This window comes from Staurois parvus, unplaced genomic scaffold (assembly GCF_062004578.1).
Source record: "Staurois parvus isolate SC_StPar_1 unplaced genomic scaffold, SC_StPar_1.0 ptg001252l, whole genome shotgun sequence".
In the NCBI taxonomy this organism is placed as follows: Eukaryota; Metazoa; Chordata; class Amphibia; order Anura; family Ranidae; genus Staurois; species Staurois parvus.
The window spans coordinates 2312541-2329524 of NW_028319048.1; the positions used below are offsets into that span (position 1 = coordinate 2312541).

The following is a 16984-nucleotide window of genomic DNA, read 5'->3' on the forward strand; positions in this document are numbered from 1 at the left end:
GGAATTCAGATACATCTGAATTCCCAAAAAATGAAAAATGTATTATTATTATACAGGATTTATGAGGCCAACAGTTTGCTGAGCGCTTTACAATATAACGGGAGAGAATTTGGATTCGGAACAAAAATAACTGCACATGTCTATGTCCTCTCTGTCTATATAATGACTGCCTTCCCTTTGTCTATCTCAAGATGAGCAGGCCTGGCTCACAGTCTCCACACTAATTCATCCCAAAGGTGTTCTATGGGGTTGAGGTCAGGACTCTGTGCAGGACAGTCAAGTTCCTCCACCCCAAACTGGCTCTTTATGGACCTTGCTTTGTGCACTGGTGGGCAGTCATGTTGGAACAGGAAGGGGCCATCCCAAAACTCTTCCCACAAAGTTAGGAGCATGACATTTTCCAAAATGTCTTGGTATGCTGACACCTTAAGAGTGCCCTTCACTGGAACTAGGGGGCCAAGCCCAACCCCTGAAAAACATCCCCACTCCATAATCCCCCCTCCATCAAACTTTACACTTGGCACAATGCAGTCAGGCAAGAACCGTTTTCCTGGCAACCGCCAAACCCAGACACTTCAATTGGATTGCCAGAGAAAAGTGATTGGTCACTCCAGAGAACATGTCTCCACTGCTCTAGAGTCCAGTGGCGGCGTGCTTTACACCACAGTATCCGACACTTTGCATTGCACTTGGTGATGGAAGGCTTGGATGCAGCTGCTCGGCCATGGAAACCCATTCCATGAAGCTCTCTACGCACTGTTGTTGGGCTCATCTGAAGGTCACACCAAGTTTGGAGGTCTTTAGCTATTGACTCTGCAGACAGTTGGCGACTTCTGCGTACTGTGTGCTTCAGCATGCGCTGACCCCGCCCTGTCATGTGACGTGGCCTACCACTTGGTGGCTGAGTGGCTGTTGTTCCCAGTGGCTTCCACTTTGTTATAATCCCACTAACAGTTGAGCGTGGAATATTTAGTAGCCAGGAAATGTCACGGATGGACTTATTGCACAGGTGGCCACCTATCACGGGACCACGCTTGGAGTCACTGAGCTCCTGAGAGCGACCCATTCTTTCACCAATGTTTGTAGAAGCCGTCTGCATGCCTATGGGCTTGATTGTATACACCTGTGTCCATGGAGGGGATTGGAACACCTGAATCCAATGATTTGGAGGGCTGGCCCAATACTTTTGCCAATATAGTGTATATAATGACCGCCTTTCCTCTGTCTTTCTCCTCCTCTCCTCTCTATCTACTGTATATAACCACTTGACCTCCAGAGGATTTACGCCCCTTAATGACCACGCCTCTTTTTGCTGTTTGGCGCTGCACTATTTTAACTGATAATTGCGCGGTCATGCAATGCTGCACCCAAACGAAATGTACATCCTTTTTTCACACAAATAGAACTTTCTTTCGGTGGTATTTGATCACTTGTGCGCTTTTTTATTTTTAAATAAAAAAAGACCGAAAACATTGAACAAAAACAATATTTTTTACTTTCAGCTATAAAAAATATATAGTAAACTCAAAGTTGGTTATAAATTTAGGCCAAAATGTATTCTGCTCCATGCTTTTAGTAAAAAATCACAATAAGTGTATATTTATTGCTTTGTGTGACAGTTATAGAATCTACAAACTATGGTATAGATAATGGAATTTACACAGCTTTTACTTTCTGACTGCTCATCACATTTCTCGAGGTGCTAAAATACCAGGACAGTACAAACACCCCCAAATGACCCCTTTTTGGAAAGTAGACACCCTAAGCTATCTGCTGAGAGGCATATTGAGGTCATGGAAGATTTATTTTTTTTCCACACATTTTTGGAAAATTACAAAACCATTTTTTTACACAAAGTTGTCATTTAAATTGTATATTTTTCACACAAGCCATGGGTATATGTGGAATTACACCCCAAAATATATTCTGCTACTTCTACCGAGTATGGGGGTACCACACGTGTGAGACCTTTTGGGAGCCTAGCCACATACAGGAGCCTGAAATCAAATGACCACTTTGAAAGCCTGAAGGTGCGTAACTTCCTCATTACACTTCCTGATTACCTATCACAGTTATGGAGGCCCTGAAATGCCAGGATAGCACCAAAAAAAAATGAGCCCTTTTTGGAAAGTAGACACCCCAAGGAATTTAAAAAGAGGCATGGTGAGTGTCACGATCGCACAGTCGCCGCCACCAACATGCGACAATCGCACAACCGCGACTAACAGTAATACATCACGCCCGCGGCGTCAGACCCCAGACCTTCTCACCAAACTCGTGACCGAAGGACCGGCCGATCTAAAACCGCGGTGTGACACGCGTAACAAGGCCCCATCCAGCTGAACCCTGCATAGCGATTGTCCAGCTAATGGGCTACAATCGGTGCCTGCAGCCTGAATGCGCTTGTTACTGGGTCGGGTTAATTACGCAACTAACCTTCTACTGCCACCACCATCTTTTTCTGTCAGAGAAGAAGGAAACTCTTGTTATCAAATATACACTATAATGATTGAAAAGTCGCCTGTCCAATGCGGACCCCGCAGGCCAATTGGGCAGAGAATTAAACAAACACAGTAGCGTCTCTTCAAAAGGCAGGAATTCGTGAATTGCAAGTAAGCGCTTAAAAACAGTTTAACACTTTCAGAAAGAAAGATTTATTACTAAAAGAGTCAAACAGGTGCAATAAAATATTTACAAAGAGATGTCACGAAAATATATATATATGTATATAAAGATACAGCAAAGAGATAATAGGAAGGAAGTTACAGGTTAAGTTACTTGCCAATAGACCTTGGTTTGTAAGCAGATCCACATTGCAGAGCGAAAGGGTCTCCCCAGGTGGTATCTTGATGGTTTTTGGGAGATGTGAGTCTCTTAGCATCCAGCCTGTCTCTTTTTAAAAATCCCTCTGCAAGGGGGGGGTGGCTCTGAGTACTGGCCATTACGCTGTTTTGGGAGGGGTCAGGAGAACTCTGAATTAGGACCAACATCTGTCATAATCCATGACATGAAAAATAGGGGGAAAAAAACCTGACTTGAGGAATGTTCATTTCATTCTGTCATCTTTAACTGTTAGGTTCTGTGAAGTTTCAATTTCTTTTAAGTCCGGGAAGAAGCTGCCTTATCTGTTTTATGATGGGAGAGGAAGGTTACACTTTCGCAGACTGCCTGGCTCCGGACTCAGGATGTCTTAACCTGGGTTGACCCACAGGAGATTACGTTTGCCTCTCAGGAAGGGAGGGGGTAGGGAATGAAGGGCTGAGGAATACTTCCACTAAAAAGAAAAGAAAAAAAAGGGAACTCTGCGTCCAACTCTGATGGGCTAGTTCGCTACAGTGAGTATTTTGCAGATCTCATTTTTCTCACAAGGTTTTGAAATATAAAAAAAGAAAATAAAGACTATATTTTTGTTTTCTTTCTTCATTTTCCAAAAACTTGTGGCAACAAACGAGATCTGCAAAACACTCACCATGCTTCTTATCAAATTCCTTGGGGTGTCTACTTTCCAAAAAGGGGTCATTTGGGGGGGGGGGGTTGGTGCTATCCTGGCATTTCAGGGCCTTCGAATCTGTGATAGGTAATCAGGGTCTCTCACATGTGGTACCTCCAAACTCGGGAGAAGTAGCAGAATGTATTTTGGGGAGTAATTCCACATACAGTTGTGTTCAAAATAATAGCAGTCAGGCATCACTAACCGGATCAATCACTGTTTTTGGTGGAAATGATATTTCTACATGGCAAATAATTTCCTAGCAGGTGTAGTAGAGTCATAGAAATCCAACAGACCCAACAGTCATGACATGCATGCTGCTGATTCTGTGTCATTGAATCACTCATTGAAAGGGGCGTGTTCAAAATAATAGCCGTGTGGAGTTCTATTAGTGAGGTCATTCATTCTTTGAAAAACAGGTGGCAATTATTGCCCTTATTTAAGGAAGGAAGGCAGCAAATGTTGGACATGCTGGTTACAGTGCATTTCTCTCTGAAATTCTGAGGAAAATGGGTCGTTCCAGACATTGTTCAGAAGAACAGCGTACCTTGATTAAAAAGTTGATTGGAGAGGGGAAAACATATAAAGAAGTGCAGAAAATGATCGGCTGCTCAGCTAAAATGATTGCAAATGCTTTAAAATGGCAACTAAAACCTGAAAGATGTGGAAGAAAGTGAAAAACTACCATTGGAATGGATAGAAGAATAGCCAAAATGACAAGGACTCATCCAACAATCAGCTCCAGGAAGTTGAAAGAAGGTGTGACGTTCCCTGTGAGGACTGTTACAATTAGAAGACGCCGATGTGAAGCCAAGCTATCTGCAAGAAGTCCCCGCAAAGTCCCACTGTTGGGAAAAAGACACGTGCTGAAGAGGTTACAATCTGCCATGAGCACATTGACTGGCCTAAAGAGAAATGGGGCAACATTTTGTGGGCTGATGAAAGTAAGATTGTTCTTTTTGGGCCTAGTGGGCGGAGACAGTTTGTCAGACGACCCCCAAACACTGAATTCAAGCCACAGTACACTGTGAAGACAGTGAAGCATGGTGGTGCAAGCATCATGATATGGGGATGTTTCTCATACTACGGTGTTGGGCCTATTTATCGCATACCAGGGATCATGGATCAGTTTGAATACATCAGAATACTTGAAGAGGTCATGCTGCCTTATGCTGAAGAGGAAATGCCCTTGAAATGGGTGTTCCAACAAGACAACGACCCCAAACACACCAGTAAACGTGCAACATCTTGGTTCCAGACCAACAAGATGGATGTTATGGAGTGGCCGCCCAATCCCCGGATCTTCATCCAATAGAAAACTTGTGGGGTGACATCAAAAATGCCGTTTCTGAGGCAAAACCAAGAAATAGAGAAGAACTGTGGAATGTGGTCCAATCATCCTGGGCTGGAATACCTGATCACAGGGGCCAGAAGTTGGGGGACTCCATGCAACACAGATGTACAGCAGTTCTCAGAAACAGTGCGACTACAACCAAATATTCATGAAGTCATTCAAAGGAAAGCAAAATCTTCAAACATTTCTCAGTTTATATAGTGAATGTTGGAGTTTGTAAAGAAGAATACAAACACGGCCATTTTTTTTGAACCGTCTAATATTCACTTTTCTTTAATTTTTTTAGAGGAACAACACAAATTTGATGTATTTTTCTTCATGTTGTGATTTGGAATAGAATGTGTCGTGTTCCCAATGCATTTGTGTGGATGGAAATAAAAGCTCTTAGAAGGATTTTCAGCTTTATTCACTTTTTTCCACACACTGATATTATTTTGAACACAACTGTATATCCATGACGTGTGAGCAATAAATAATTTAAGAGACAATTTTGTGTAAAAAAAAATTGTCATTTTCCAAAAACTTGTGGTAAAAAAAGTGAATTATTCTATTGACACAACATGCCTCGCAGAAAATAGTTTGGGGTGTCTACTTTCCAAAAAGGGGTCGTTTTGGGGGGTGGGGGCGTTTTATGCCCAGCATTAGGAGTTTATGCCACACATCACTCACTCTTCTAACCACCTGAAGATCAAGCCTTTTCTGACACGTTTTGTTCCCATGAAAAAAATCAGTATTTTTTGCTAGGAAATTACTTTATAAATTATATATTTTTTAAAGCAGACACCCTAGTGCATAAAATGGTGGGTGCTTCAATTTTTTATGTCACATAGTACTCGCGCAGTGATTTTTCAAATGCAGACTTTTTGCAAAAAATACACTTTTCTTTACTTTTAATGCACAAAAACACAATATATTGGCCAATTATTTGGTAAGATATAAAATATGATGGTATGCCGAGTAAATACAGTCAGGTCCAAAAATATTGGGACATCGACACAATTCTAACATTTTTGGCTCTATACACCACCACAATGGATTTGAAATGAAACGAACAAGATGTGCTTTAACTGCAGACTGTCAGCTTTAATTTGAGGGTATTTACATCCAAATCAGGTGAACGGTGTAGGAATTACAACAGTTTGCATATGTGCCTCCCACTTGTTTAGGGACCAAAAGTAATGGGACAATTGGCTTCTCAGCTGTTCCATGGCCAGGTGTGTGTTATTCCTCATTATCCCAATTACAATGAGCAGATAAAAGGTCCAGAGTTCATTTCAAGTGTGCTATTTGCATTTGGAATCTGTTGCTGTCTACTCTCAAGATGAGATCCAAAGAGCTGTCACTATCAGTGAAGCCATCATTAGGCTGAAAAAACAAAACAAACCCATCAGAGAGATAGCAAAAACATTAGGCGTGGCCAAAACAACTGTTTGGAACATTCTTAAAAAGAAGGAACGCACCGGTGAGCTCAGCAACACCAAAAGACCCGGAAGACCACGGAAAACAACTGTGGTGGATGACCGAAGAATTCTTTCCCTGGTGAAGAAAACACCCTTCACAACAGTTGGCCAGATCAAGAACACTCTCCAGGAGGTAGGTGTATGTGTGTCAAAGTCAACAATCAAGAGAAGACTTCACCAGAGTGAATACAGAGGGTTCACCATAAGATGTAAACCATTGGTGAGCCTCAAAAACAGGAAGGCCAGATTAGAGTTTGCCAAACGACATCTAAAAAGCCTTCTCAGTTCTGGAACAACTTCCTATGGACAGAGGAGACCGACATCAACTTGTACCAGAGTGATGGGAAGAGAAGAGTATGGAGAAGGAACTGCTCATGATCCTAAGCAGACCACCTCATCAGTGAAGCATGGTGGTGGTAGTGTCATGGCGTGGGCATGTATGGCTGCCAATGGAACTGGTACTCTTGTATTTATTGATGATGTGACTGCTGAGAAAAGCAGCCGGATGAATTCTGAAGTGTTTCAGACAATATTATCTGCTCATATTCAGCCAAATGCTTCAGAACTCATTGGACGCTTCACAGTGCAGATGGACAATGACCCAAAGCAGACTGCAAAAGACACCAAAGAGTTTTTTAAGGGAAAGAAGTGGAATGTTCTGCAATGGCCAAATCAATCACCTGACCAGAATCCGATTGAGCATTTCACTTGCTGAAGACAAAACTGAAGGGAAAATGTCCCAAGAACAAGCAGGAACTGAAGACAGTTGCAGTAGAGGCCTGGCAGAGCATCACCAGGGATGAAACCCAGCGTCTGGTGATGTCTATGCGTTCCACACTTCAGGCTGTAATTGACTGCAAAGGATTTGCAACCAAGTATTAAAAAGTGAAAGTTTGATTTATGATTATTATTCTGTCCCATTACTTTTGGTCCCTTAAAAAGTGGGAGGCACATATGTAAACTGTTGTAATTCCTACACCGTTCACCTGATTTGGATGTAAATACCCTCAAATTAAAGCTGACAGTCTGCAGTTAAAGCACATCTTGTTTGTTTCATTTCAAATCCATTGTGGTGGTGTATAGAGCCAAAAATGTTAGAATTGTGTTGATGTCCCAATATTTATGGACCTGACTGTAGATACCAAACATGACTTGCTTTAAAACTGCGCATGCCCCGTGCAATGGTGACAAACTGCAAACATTTTTAATATCCATAGACAATGCTTTAAAAGCCATTACAAGCTACCATTTTAGATTTACAGAGGAGGTCTAGTGCTAGAATTACTGCCTTTGATCTGACGTTTGCGGTAACACCTCACATGCATGGTGCAACCGCTGTTTACATACCAATATAAATAATAAAGTGCAGCACTAAAATACAGTAAATATAATCACAATAGAATCCAAATACGAATACGTTGATGAGTATATAGTGAGATGAATCCAGAAGTGAGCAAATGTCAGTATGCTGATGCTTTGAAGAAATGATAGGATTGCGCACTTACCATATGCACATTAATATATCCACCTCAGGGCACTTAGGTTAGGAGGTATGGTAGGTGTATGTAGAACATCCGTCTAGGAATGGGCAGTGCAGCAGTCAATGGATGATGTCTGCTTACTCCAGAGGTCCCCTTTAGGATGGATAGGGTCAGCCACCTGCTTTCAGGGATTCCCTTCCTCTGGATATTGGGTCAAACTTGTAATCTCCACTGGCTCTGCAAACGTAATGGCTCCATAAAGAAGCCATAAGAAAGGTGCCCATAGTGTAGTACTTTTTAAGTAAACTTATTTAATCCAAGAAATGACAGTACAGTAGTATAAAAACAGGTACACTGACCATGAGTAAAGATGGCCGCTGGACCAACAGGTGGCTCCGGCGGCGTGACGTCACAGCGTGTTGGTTCCCTTAAGCCTTTCGTGCCAAGCATGTTTTCAGAGGGAAAATCAACATCTCACTATATACTCATAGACGTATTCGCATTTGGATTCTATTGATTATATTTATTTTAGTCAAAAGTTAGGGTATGTGAGTGCTATTATAAAGTGACAGCAGCTAGGACACCTAAAGGTACCATAAAACCTCGAAAAGTGGATAATATACAAGAAATAGTGCAGCGCTGTTAGATGAATCTGTGAAGCATTATAAGTCAAGCAATACTGTATTATAAGTACAATATTATTCAGGTGCAAACGGTGGTATTCTACCACCAGTAAATGGCTAGAACGTCAATCAGTAAGAATAAATCCAAATTGTAGACTTTTAGGTCATATCATATCTGAATTCTAGGAGTTCAGTTCCTTATAATCAATGATGTGATGAAAACATGAGAAATGTGAATTGCGCACTCACCAGAAGTGTGCTATCAAAACGCATTTGAGATCATAATCGTCTCATCGGGTCAGCCAGGACAATCACTTCCAGGTATGGTCCGGTTACTGCGCCTGTGCCTTTAAGGACCCCTCAAATGATACCACTGTCTCGGGACACTCCTAAACCGGCCTCTGTGAATGGTGAGACTCGCAAAGAGGCATGTGTGTGAAGATGGCCGCCAACGGCGGCAAGATGTCAGGATGCTGTAGCCCCTGACACTGACGCGTTTCATGCGAAGCACTTAGTCATAGGGTGCAGGCTTACCTGGTATAACCATTCAAAGTCCAGTGATGTACCAGTACGTCGCTGGTCCTTGTTGGGTGTATATGTTATGTTCTTTGTTTTTGTATGCAGCCTGTGGACTGAATGAAAAAAAGAGAAGAAATCTCTGCCAGAAAAAGTGTGTGGTATGCCCACCATTAGAATATACCGCCCTGCATCCACCCACTTCTAATGGTGGGCACACATTAGGTCACGCGGTGCCACATGTGCCAGTTCCAAGATTGTACAAATGTCTAAATAGTGGCACGCTTGAATAAAAATTGTCCACGTATTTGTGGTACCCCATATGGAGAAATGATGACACCAAGTCTCAAACTATCTTGCCACTACTCCCCATGTAGTCTTGGCATCCAGGGGGCTCCACGTAACATCTTTTCCCTCGTAAATCCGAAACTTATAAGTATAGCCTGTTGTCCTCTCACAGGTCTTCTACATCTTGACCCCATATCTGGCACGCTTGCTGGGGAGAAATTGTTTGAATGTCAGGTGACCAGAAAAATGAATGAGGGACTCATCAACGCAGATGTTTTGCTGGGGAGTATAGACATCTGCAAATTTTTGGTTAAGGTGATTTGCGAGGGGCTGAATTTTGTGGAGCCGGTCAAATTCAGGGTCACCCCGAGGATGACAGAGTGTATTGTCACTGAAATGCATAAAACACATTATACTCTCATATCTATACCTGGCCATGGCAGCAGAGAACACGGCATATGATGAATCGGGTCTGTGGACCAATACAACCGCAATTCATTTTTTTCAGTAATGCCCATGTTGAGGGTTTGGTCCAAAAAAAATGTAAATTCAGAAACCGTAATGAGTTTCCATGCGAATGGTCTGTCAAGATTTGAATTTTGGTTGCGATAAATTGTTGTGCATATAAATTGCTTTGATCCACAATCAACGCATACAGATATTCCATGAAAAACAGCTCCAAAAAATTAAGGGGAGGAGTTAAATATTCTGTTTCCACCTGAATTTTGGGTTGGGCAGTGAATGGGGGAAGTGCAGGTGCTGATTCTGTGAACACTGCAGTTTTGTGTGCAATGTATCAAGTGACATTGATCTACTGACACTGCACTTGCTGGGGGTGAAGGGGGGGGGTAAGCATAGGGGCTAAACGCAGGTGTTGGCAGGTGCCGGGGCTGATCCCGCTAATGCTGCATTTTTTGGGACACTATTCTAATGTGAACGCTGCTATAGTGCTGATCTGATCAAAGATATTGATCCGTTCAGACACTATACTAGCAATGGAGGTTTATTGTACCTGAGCGTCTTCCTGGCAATCAAGGGGTTAAATATGATGACTGGTGTACTGACGGGCAATCTGACGCTATCTGGGAGGGGCGTGAAAACCACTGGAGCGCGAATCACGTATACGTATATATGAATTTGTGCATCCATGCCGCCCTGTAGCAGTATTTCTGCTATAGGGCTGTCAGGAAGCGGTTACAGAAGCGGTTTGTGTTACAGCGCTGCGTTACTTTAACTGGCAATTGCGCTGTCATGCAACGCTGCACCCAAACTAAATTTATGTCATTTTTTCCCCACGAATTGAGCTTTCTTTTGGTGGTATTTGATCGCCTGTGTAGTATTTGAGAACAAAACAATATTTTGGACTTTTTGCTACAAAACATGTCCAGTAAAAAAATAAAAAAATCAAATTTTGTAATAAATTTAGGCCAAAATATATTGCTAAAAAATCACAATACGCGTAAAATAATTGGTTTATGTGAAAGTTAAAGTGTCTACAAATGCCGGTATAGATACTGGAATTTAATTTTTTTAATCCTAATAATGGCGGCGATCATCGACTTATGAAAGACTGAGGTGAACATTCTGACACTGGGGAGGGGGGGACTGATTTGGGGTCACTGACATCCCCAGTGACACCAATACAGTTATCAATGCAAAAAAAAAACACTGACACTATACTAATGGGACTGGGGAGGACGGGGTTAACATTAGAAGGCAATCAAAGAGTTAACTGTGTGATGGGAGTGTTTCACTAGGGGGTGGGGAGGGTTGTGTGCTTCACTGTAAGCACACTGATCCTGAAGGATGAGCTCAGCCATTGGGATCAGTGTGCTCAAACAGGGAACGAGGGCTGCTGTCAGGAAAGGCCTGCCCATAGTGCAGGTGAAGTTCCACAGTGCACAAATATGCGCATGCGCAGAGTCCTTGTGAGCCGAACAGATTTGCAGGCACTTGAACATAGGCAGGCGTGTGCTGGTCACTAATGCTGGCTCCAAAAGAGCTATTTAAACTGTCTGCTGTAGTTGTCTCATTGCCGTATGGTCTTTCCCTGCTCGTGTTCCCTGATTCCCGTCATTGACTCCCGATACCAAACCAGCTTGTTCCTGATCTCGGCTTGATTGCCTCCTGCCCTGACCTCTGGCTTGTCTTTGGATTATTCTTCTGTCTGCTCCTGTCTGATTGATCTTCCGTTACTGAACCTGGCCTGTGACCCGACTACTCTTCCTCCTGCCGCTGTAAGCCTGATCTGCCTCATCAATACTGAACCCGGCTGGTCTGACCCTGCATCCTCAGCATGCTGTGCCCCAGCATCCATCCATCCTGCACGGCTACATCCGCACCCTGCTCCTGGTCTACAACTCCTCAGCTCACCTGCTATTACCGGACTGATCACAGGCACTCATACCCCACCGTGCCCCTGCAACCGCTGTCTCACCCTCAGCGGTCCTTGAGCCGGAGTTGTACAGGAATCCTGCCTCTTCACGTCAGGCTCACTATCCAGGTACTGTATGTGACAGCTGCATTGTAAACAGTGCAGCCCACCTCCCTGTCAGTGTTTGCCTGTAATCACCAGGTTCCGGTGGGTAGTCACCGGCCGGGACCCGGTGACTGACACTTGCAGGCCGCGATCGGCAATGCAGGTAGGGCGGTGTCGCTCCTTCACACGCCCCCTACCCGAAATGCAAAATCATGTATATATACGTGATTTTGCGCAGCGGTGTCACCCTGTCGCAGTATAACTACAGTGACTGGACTTTCCTCTGTCTATCTCCTCTCTGTCTATATAATGACTGCCTTTCCTCTGTCTATCTCCTCTCTGTCTGTATAATGACTGCCTTTCCTCTGTCTATCTCCTCCTCTCCTCTCTGTCTATATAATGACTGCCTTTCCTCTGGCTATCTCCTCCTCTCCTCTCTGTCTGTATAATGACTGCCTTTCCTCTGGCTATCTCCTCCTCTCCTCTCTGTCTGTATAATGACTGCCTTTCCTCTGTCTATCTCCTCCTCTCCTCTCTGTCTATATAATGACTGCCTTTCCTCTGGCTATCTCCTCCTCTCCTCTCTGTCTGTATAATGACTGCCTTTCCTCTGTCTATCTCCTCCTCTCCTCTCTGTCTATATAATGACTGCCTTTCCTCTGGCTATCTCCTCCTCTCTCCTCTGTCTATATAATGACTGCCTTTCCTCTGTCTATCTCCTCTCTGTCTATATAATGACTGCCTTTCCTCTGTCTATCTCCTCTCTGTCTATATAATGACCGCCTTTCCTCTGTCTATCCCCTCCTCTCTCTCCTCTCTGTCTATATAATGACTGCCTTTCCTCTGTCTATCTCCTCCTTTCTCTTCTCTCCTTCAATTATTCCTGTAGAAAAAGCCTGCAATGATTCTGCCCCCCTTCTCTTCACTCAGACAATGGCCATCTTTCCTCCATCTCCCCTTTACCTCCTGTCCTTCAGGAACTGACTTCTGACTGGTTGTTGTACTGAATTCCTTCTTGTTGATGTTCCAGGCATTAACCCATACATTGTCCTGACACACAAGTCCAGCGGTGACGTGGAGTCCATGAAGTCCATCTTTACAAACATGGGACAGTCAAAGATCTACACCATCGAAAATTACACTGCAAAGGACCAGTCAATGGTGATAGAGAAGCATGAAGAGATCATCAAATTCCTCACTGAGGTTTTGGAAGACATCAAATTCCGTATGGGACACATGAGAGATCCCAAAGAGGAGAGGAAAAGGCATCTGAATTTAATTTTACATTATATGAAAGAAACAAGCGACATGAAACTAGCAGAGGAATTTACAAAGAGTCAGGGGAAGTTGAGGAAAAGAAGAGATCCATGTTTTATATTTTGAATAAATACTTCTCAGATTGTGCAGCCCTATCTACTGTATATTACAACCCCTGTGTGCCTTATGTAGTTATCAGTGATGTAGAATATAAATGGTAGGTAAGGTCTGGGAAGGTCTACGTCAGTTCCTTCTTCTTCTCACTTGGAGGACAGAAGGGACTCACTGAAGGTCCAGGTTAATAAAAAGCCTCCATAGACCATTTCTTCTCTTTCAGCCATCAGTTTTCTGTGTTTCTATGTATTGGAGGACAGGTGACATAAAGTGGGCTCTGCATCCAGTGCCGGCCCAACTATAGGGAGGCATAGACAGCTGCCTCAGGGTGCCAGCATGGTGGGGCGGGGGGGCGGTAAAATCCGAATCCCCAGCCCTTTGCTTGGGATTTGGATTTGTAACCATAGTGCGGACATGTGTGTTCCCCGGCCAGAAGTGTGCGTACTGTTGTGAAGCCGACTGAAGCTGGCTGTCTTTGCAAAGCCACCGATCACTTTTACAACTGCCATGATGTGCCACCCCCTGTGCAACCCCCCCACCCCCACCATATTTACCAGGCTCTACTGGCCCACTGCATTCATGGCGGATGTCGCTGTGAAGGGCGGAAGGAATTTAGTGGGCATTTATCCGCTGAGCCTCTCTCCTCTGTACAGAACAGGCAGTGACATGCATGACTTCACTTCCAGAGCTGTCAATGACTGGAATCAGTACCTGAGGAAGCAGCTGACAGACCATGATCTGTGTTCCATCAGCTGCAGTGGCGTGTAAGGGAGACGTCCAGGGTCTAATGGACCCCAGATGTCTCATAAAGAGTACCTGTCACCTATATGCTATCACATAGACAGCTAGTGGTCCCCTATGTGATAGCATTCACAATTATGTAAAAATGTTTTTTAAGTTTTAAGCATTAAAAAAGACACATAAAAAAAACATTTTTATACCCCCCCCCACACACACACACACATATCAAAATGCATGCATTGGGATGCGTATGTACAAAAATGGCGATTGCCGTACACATATTACATATCACTGCGCTTGTTGGACTGAGAGCAATAATTATATCACCAGAACTCCTGCATAACTTTACACTGATGACCTGTAGCGGCTTTTATAAATCTAGGGTTTCACGGGCACACACACATTTAAGGGTTGACATGTTGGGTCTCGATTTACTCAGCACAGCTTCATCTCTTACATTTTACAAATTATAAATAAATTAAATTTATGCATCCAAAAATTTACTGTGGTGTATTTTTTAATGAAATTTTGTATTCCATAAACCGTTGAGCCAGTATCGTGTAACATAAAAAATTGGAACTACCAACATATTATGGGCTGTCAAACTCCATTTCATGGCGGGCCGCATCAGCATTATGGTTGCCTTCAAAGGGCCAGTTGTATCTGTAAGACTAGATGTCCAGAACACCCCACCCCCCTCATTACATCACATGTCAAGAATCCCACACCCTCCATAACATCACTGTGCACCCCCTTTGGGGGCAGAGCTGGTAAGCAGAAGGTGCAGGGTCTGGAGGAGGACCAGAGGAGGAATCCCCCCTTATGTATTATACATGGAGATCATATCCCCCCCATATATATTATACATGGAGATCATATCCCCCTTATGTATTATACATGGAGATCATATCCCCCCCTTATGTATTACACATGGAGATCATATCCCCCTTATGTATTATACATGGAGATCATATCCCCCCCTTATGTATTACACATGGAGATCATATCCCCCTTATGTATTATACATGGAGATCATATCCCCCCCTTATGTATTACACATGGAGATCATATCCCCTTATGTATTATACATGGAGATCATATCCCCCCTTATGTATTATACATGGTGATCATATCCCCCCCTTATGTATTATACATGGAGATCATATCCCCCCCTTATGTATTATACATGGAGATCATATCCCCCTTATGTATTATACATGGAGATCATATCCCCCCTTATGTATTATACATGGAGATCATATCCCCCTTATGTATTATACATGGAGATCATATCCCCCCTTATGTATTATACATGGAGATCATATCCCCCCTCATGTATTATACATGGAGATCATATCCCCCCTTATGTATTATACATGGAGATCATATCCCCCCTTATGTATTATACATGGAGATCATATCCCCCCTTATGTATTATACATGGAGATCATATCCCCCCTTATGTATTATACATGGAGATCATATCCCCCCTTATGTATAATACATGGAGATCATACCCCCTTATGTATTATACATGGAGATCATATCCTCCCTTATGTATTATACATGGAGATCATATCCCCCTTATGTATTATACATGGAGATCATATCCCCCCTTATGTATTATACATGGAGATCATATCCCCCTTATGTATTATACATGGAGATCATATCCCCCCTTATGTATTATACATGGAGATCATATCCCCCTTATGTATTATACATGGAGATCATATCCTCCCTTATGTATTATACATGGAGATCATATCCCCCCTTATGTATTATACATGGAGATCATATCCCCCCTTATGTATTATACATGGAGATCATATCCCCCCTTATGTATTATACATGGAGATCATATCCCCCTTATGTATTATACATGGAGTTCATATCCCCCCTTATGTATTATACATGGAGATCATATCCCCCCTTATGTGTTATACATGGAGATCATATCCCCCCTTATATATTATACATGGAGATCATATCCCCCCTTATGTGTTATACATGGTGATCATATCCCCCCCTTATGTATTATACATGGAGATCATATCCCCCCTTATGTATTATACATGGAGATCATATCCCTCCCCTTATGTATTATACATGGAGATCATATCCCCCCTTATGTATTATACATGGAGATCATATCCCTCCCCTTATGTATTATACATGGTGATCATATCCCCCCTTATGTATTATACATGGAGATCATACCCCCCCTTATGTATTATACATGGAGATCATATCCCCCTTATGTATTATACATGGAGATCATATCCCCCTTATGTATTATACATGGAGATCATATCCCCCCTTATGTATTATACATGGAGATCTTATCCCCCCCTTATGTATTATACATGGAGATCATATCCCCCTTATGTATTATACATGGAGATCATATCCCCCCTTATGTATTATACATGGAGACCATATCCCCCTTATGTATTATACATGGAGATCATATCCCCCTTTATGTATTATACATGGTGATCATATCCCCCCTTATGTATTATACATGGAGATCATATCCTCCCTTATGTATTATACACGGAGATCATATCCCCCTTATGTATTATACATGGAGATCATATCCCCCTTATGTATTATACATGGAGATCATATCTCCCCTTATGTATTATACATGGAGATCATATCCCCCCTTATGTATTATACATGGAGATCATATCCCCCCTTATGTATTATACATGGAGATCATATCTCCCCTTATGTATTATACATGGAGATCATATCCCCCCTTATGTATTATACATGGTGATCATATCCCCCCTTATGTATTATACATGGAGATCATATCTCCCCTTATGTATTATACATGGTGATCATATCCCCCCTTATGTATTATACATGGAGATCATATCTCCCCCTTATGTATTATACATGGAGATCATATCCCCCCTTATGTATTATACATGGAGATCATATCCCCCCTTATGTATTATACATGGAGATCATATCCCCCCTTATGTATTATACATGGAGATCATATCCCCCCTTATGTGTTATACATGGAGATCATATCCCCCCTTATGTATTATACATGGAGTCTCCGCCCATGCCACACCTCTGTGAGGGGCGTGGCATGGGAGGAGACTCTCTAAAGCCTTTTTTACATGAAGTTTCACCCTGTTGATTGTTGGATAGCGGCTCTCTT

General features: G+C 42.7%; 1 protein-coding gene across 1 annotated transcript in view; it reads left to right on the top strand.

Moving 5' to 3' along the window:
• The window catches only part of LOC149437874 (uncharacterized), a 29696-nt gene extending 15394 nt beyond the window's left edge, over positions 1–14302 (top strand). The window contains exon 4 of the mRNA XM_089660556.1: positions 12722–14302. Coding sequence (XP_089516682.1) covers positions 12722–13074 — 353 coding nt within the window. The 3' untranslated portion in view covers positions 13075–14302. The remainder of the gene's footprint in view (positions 1–12721) is intronic.
• The last annotated feature ends 2682 nt before the right edge of the window (positions 14303–16984 follow it).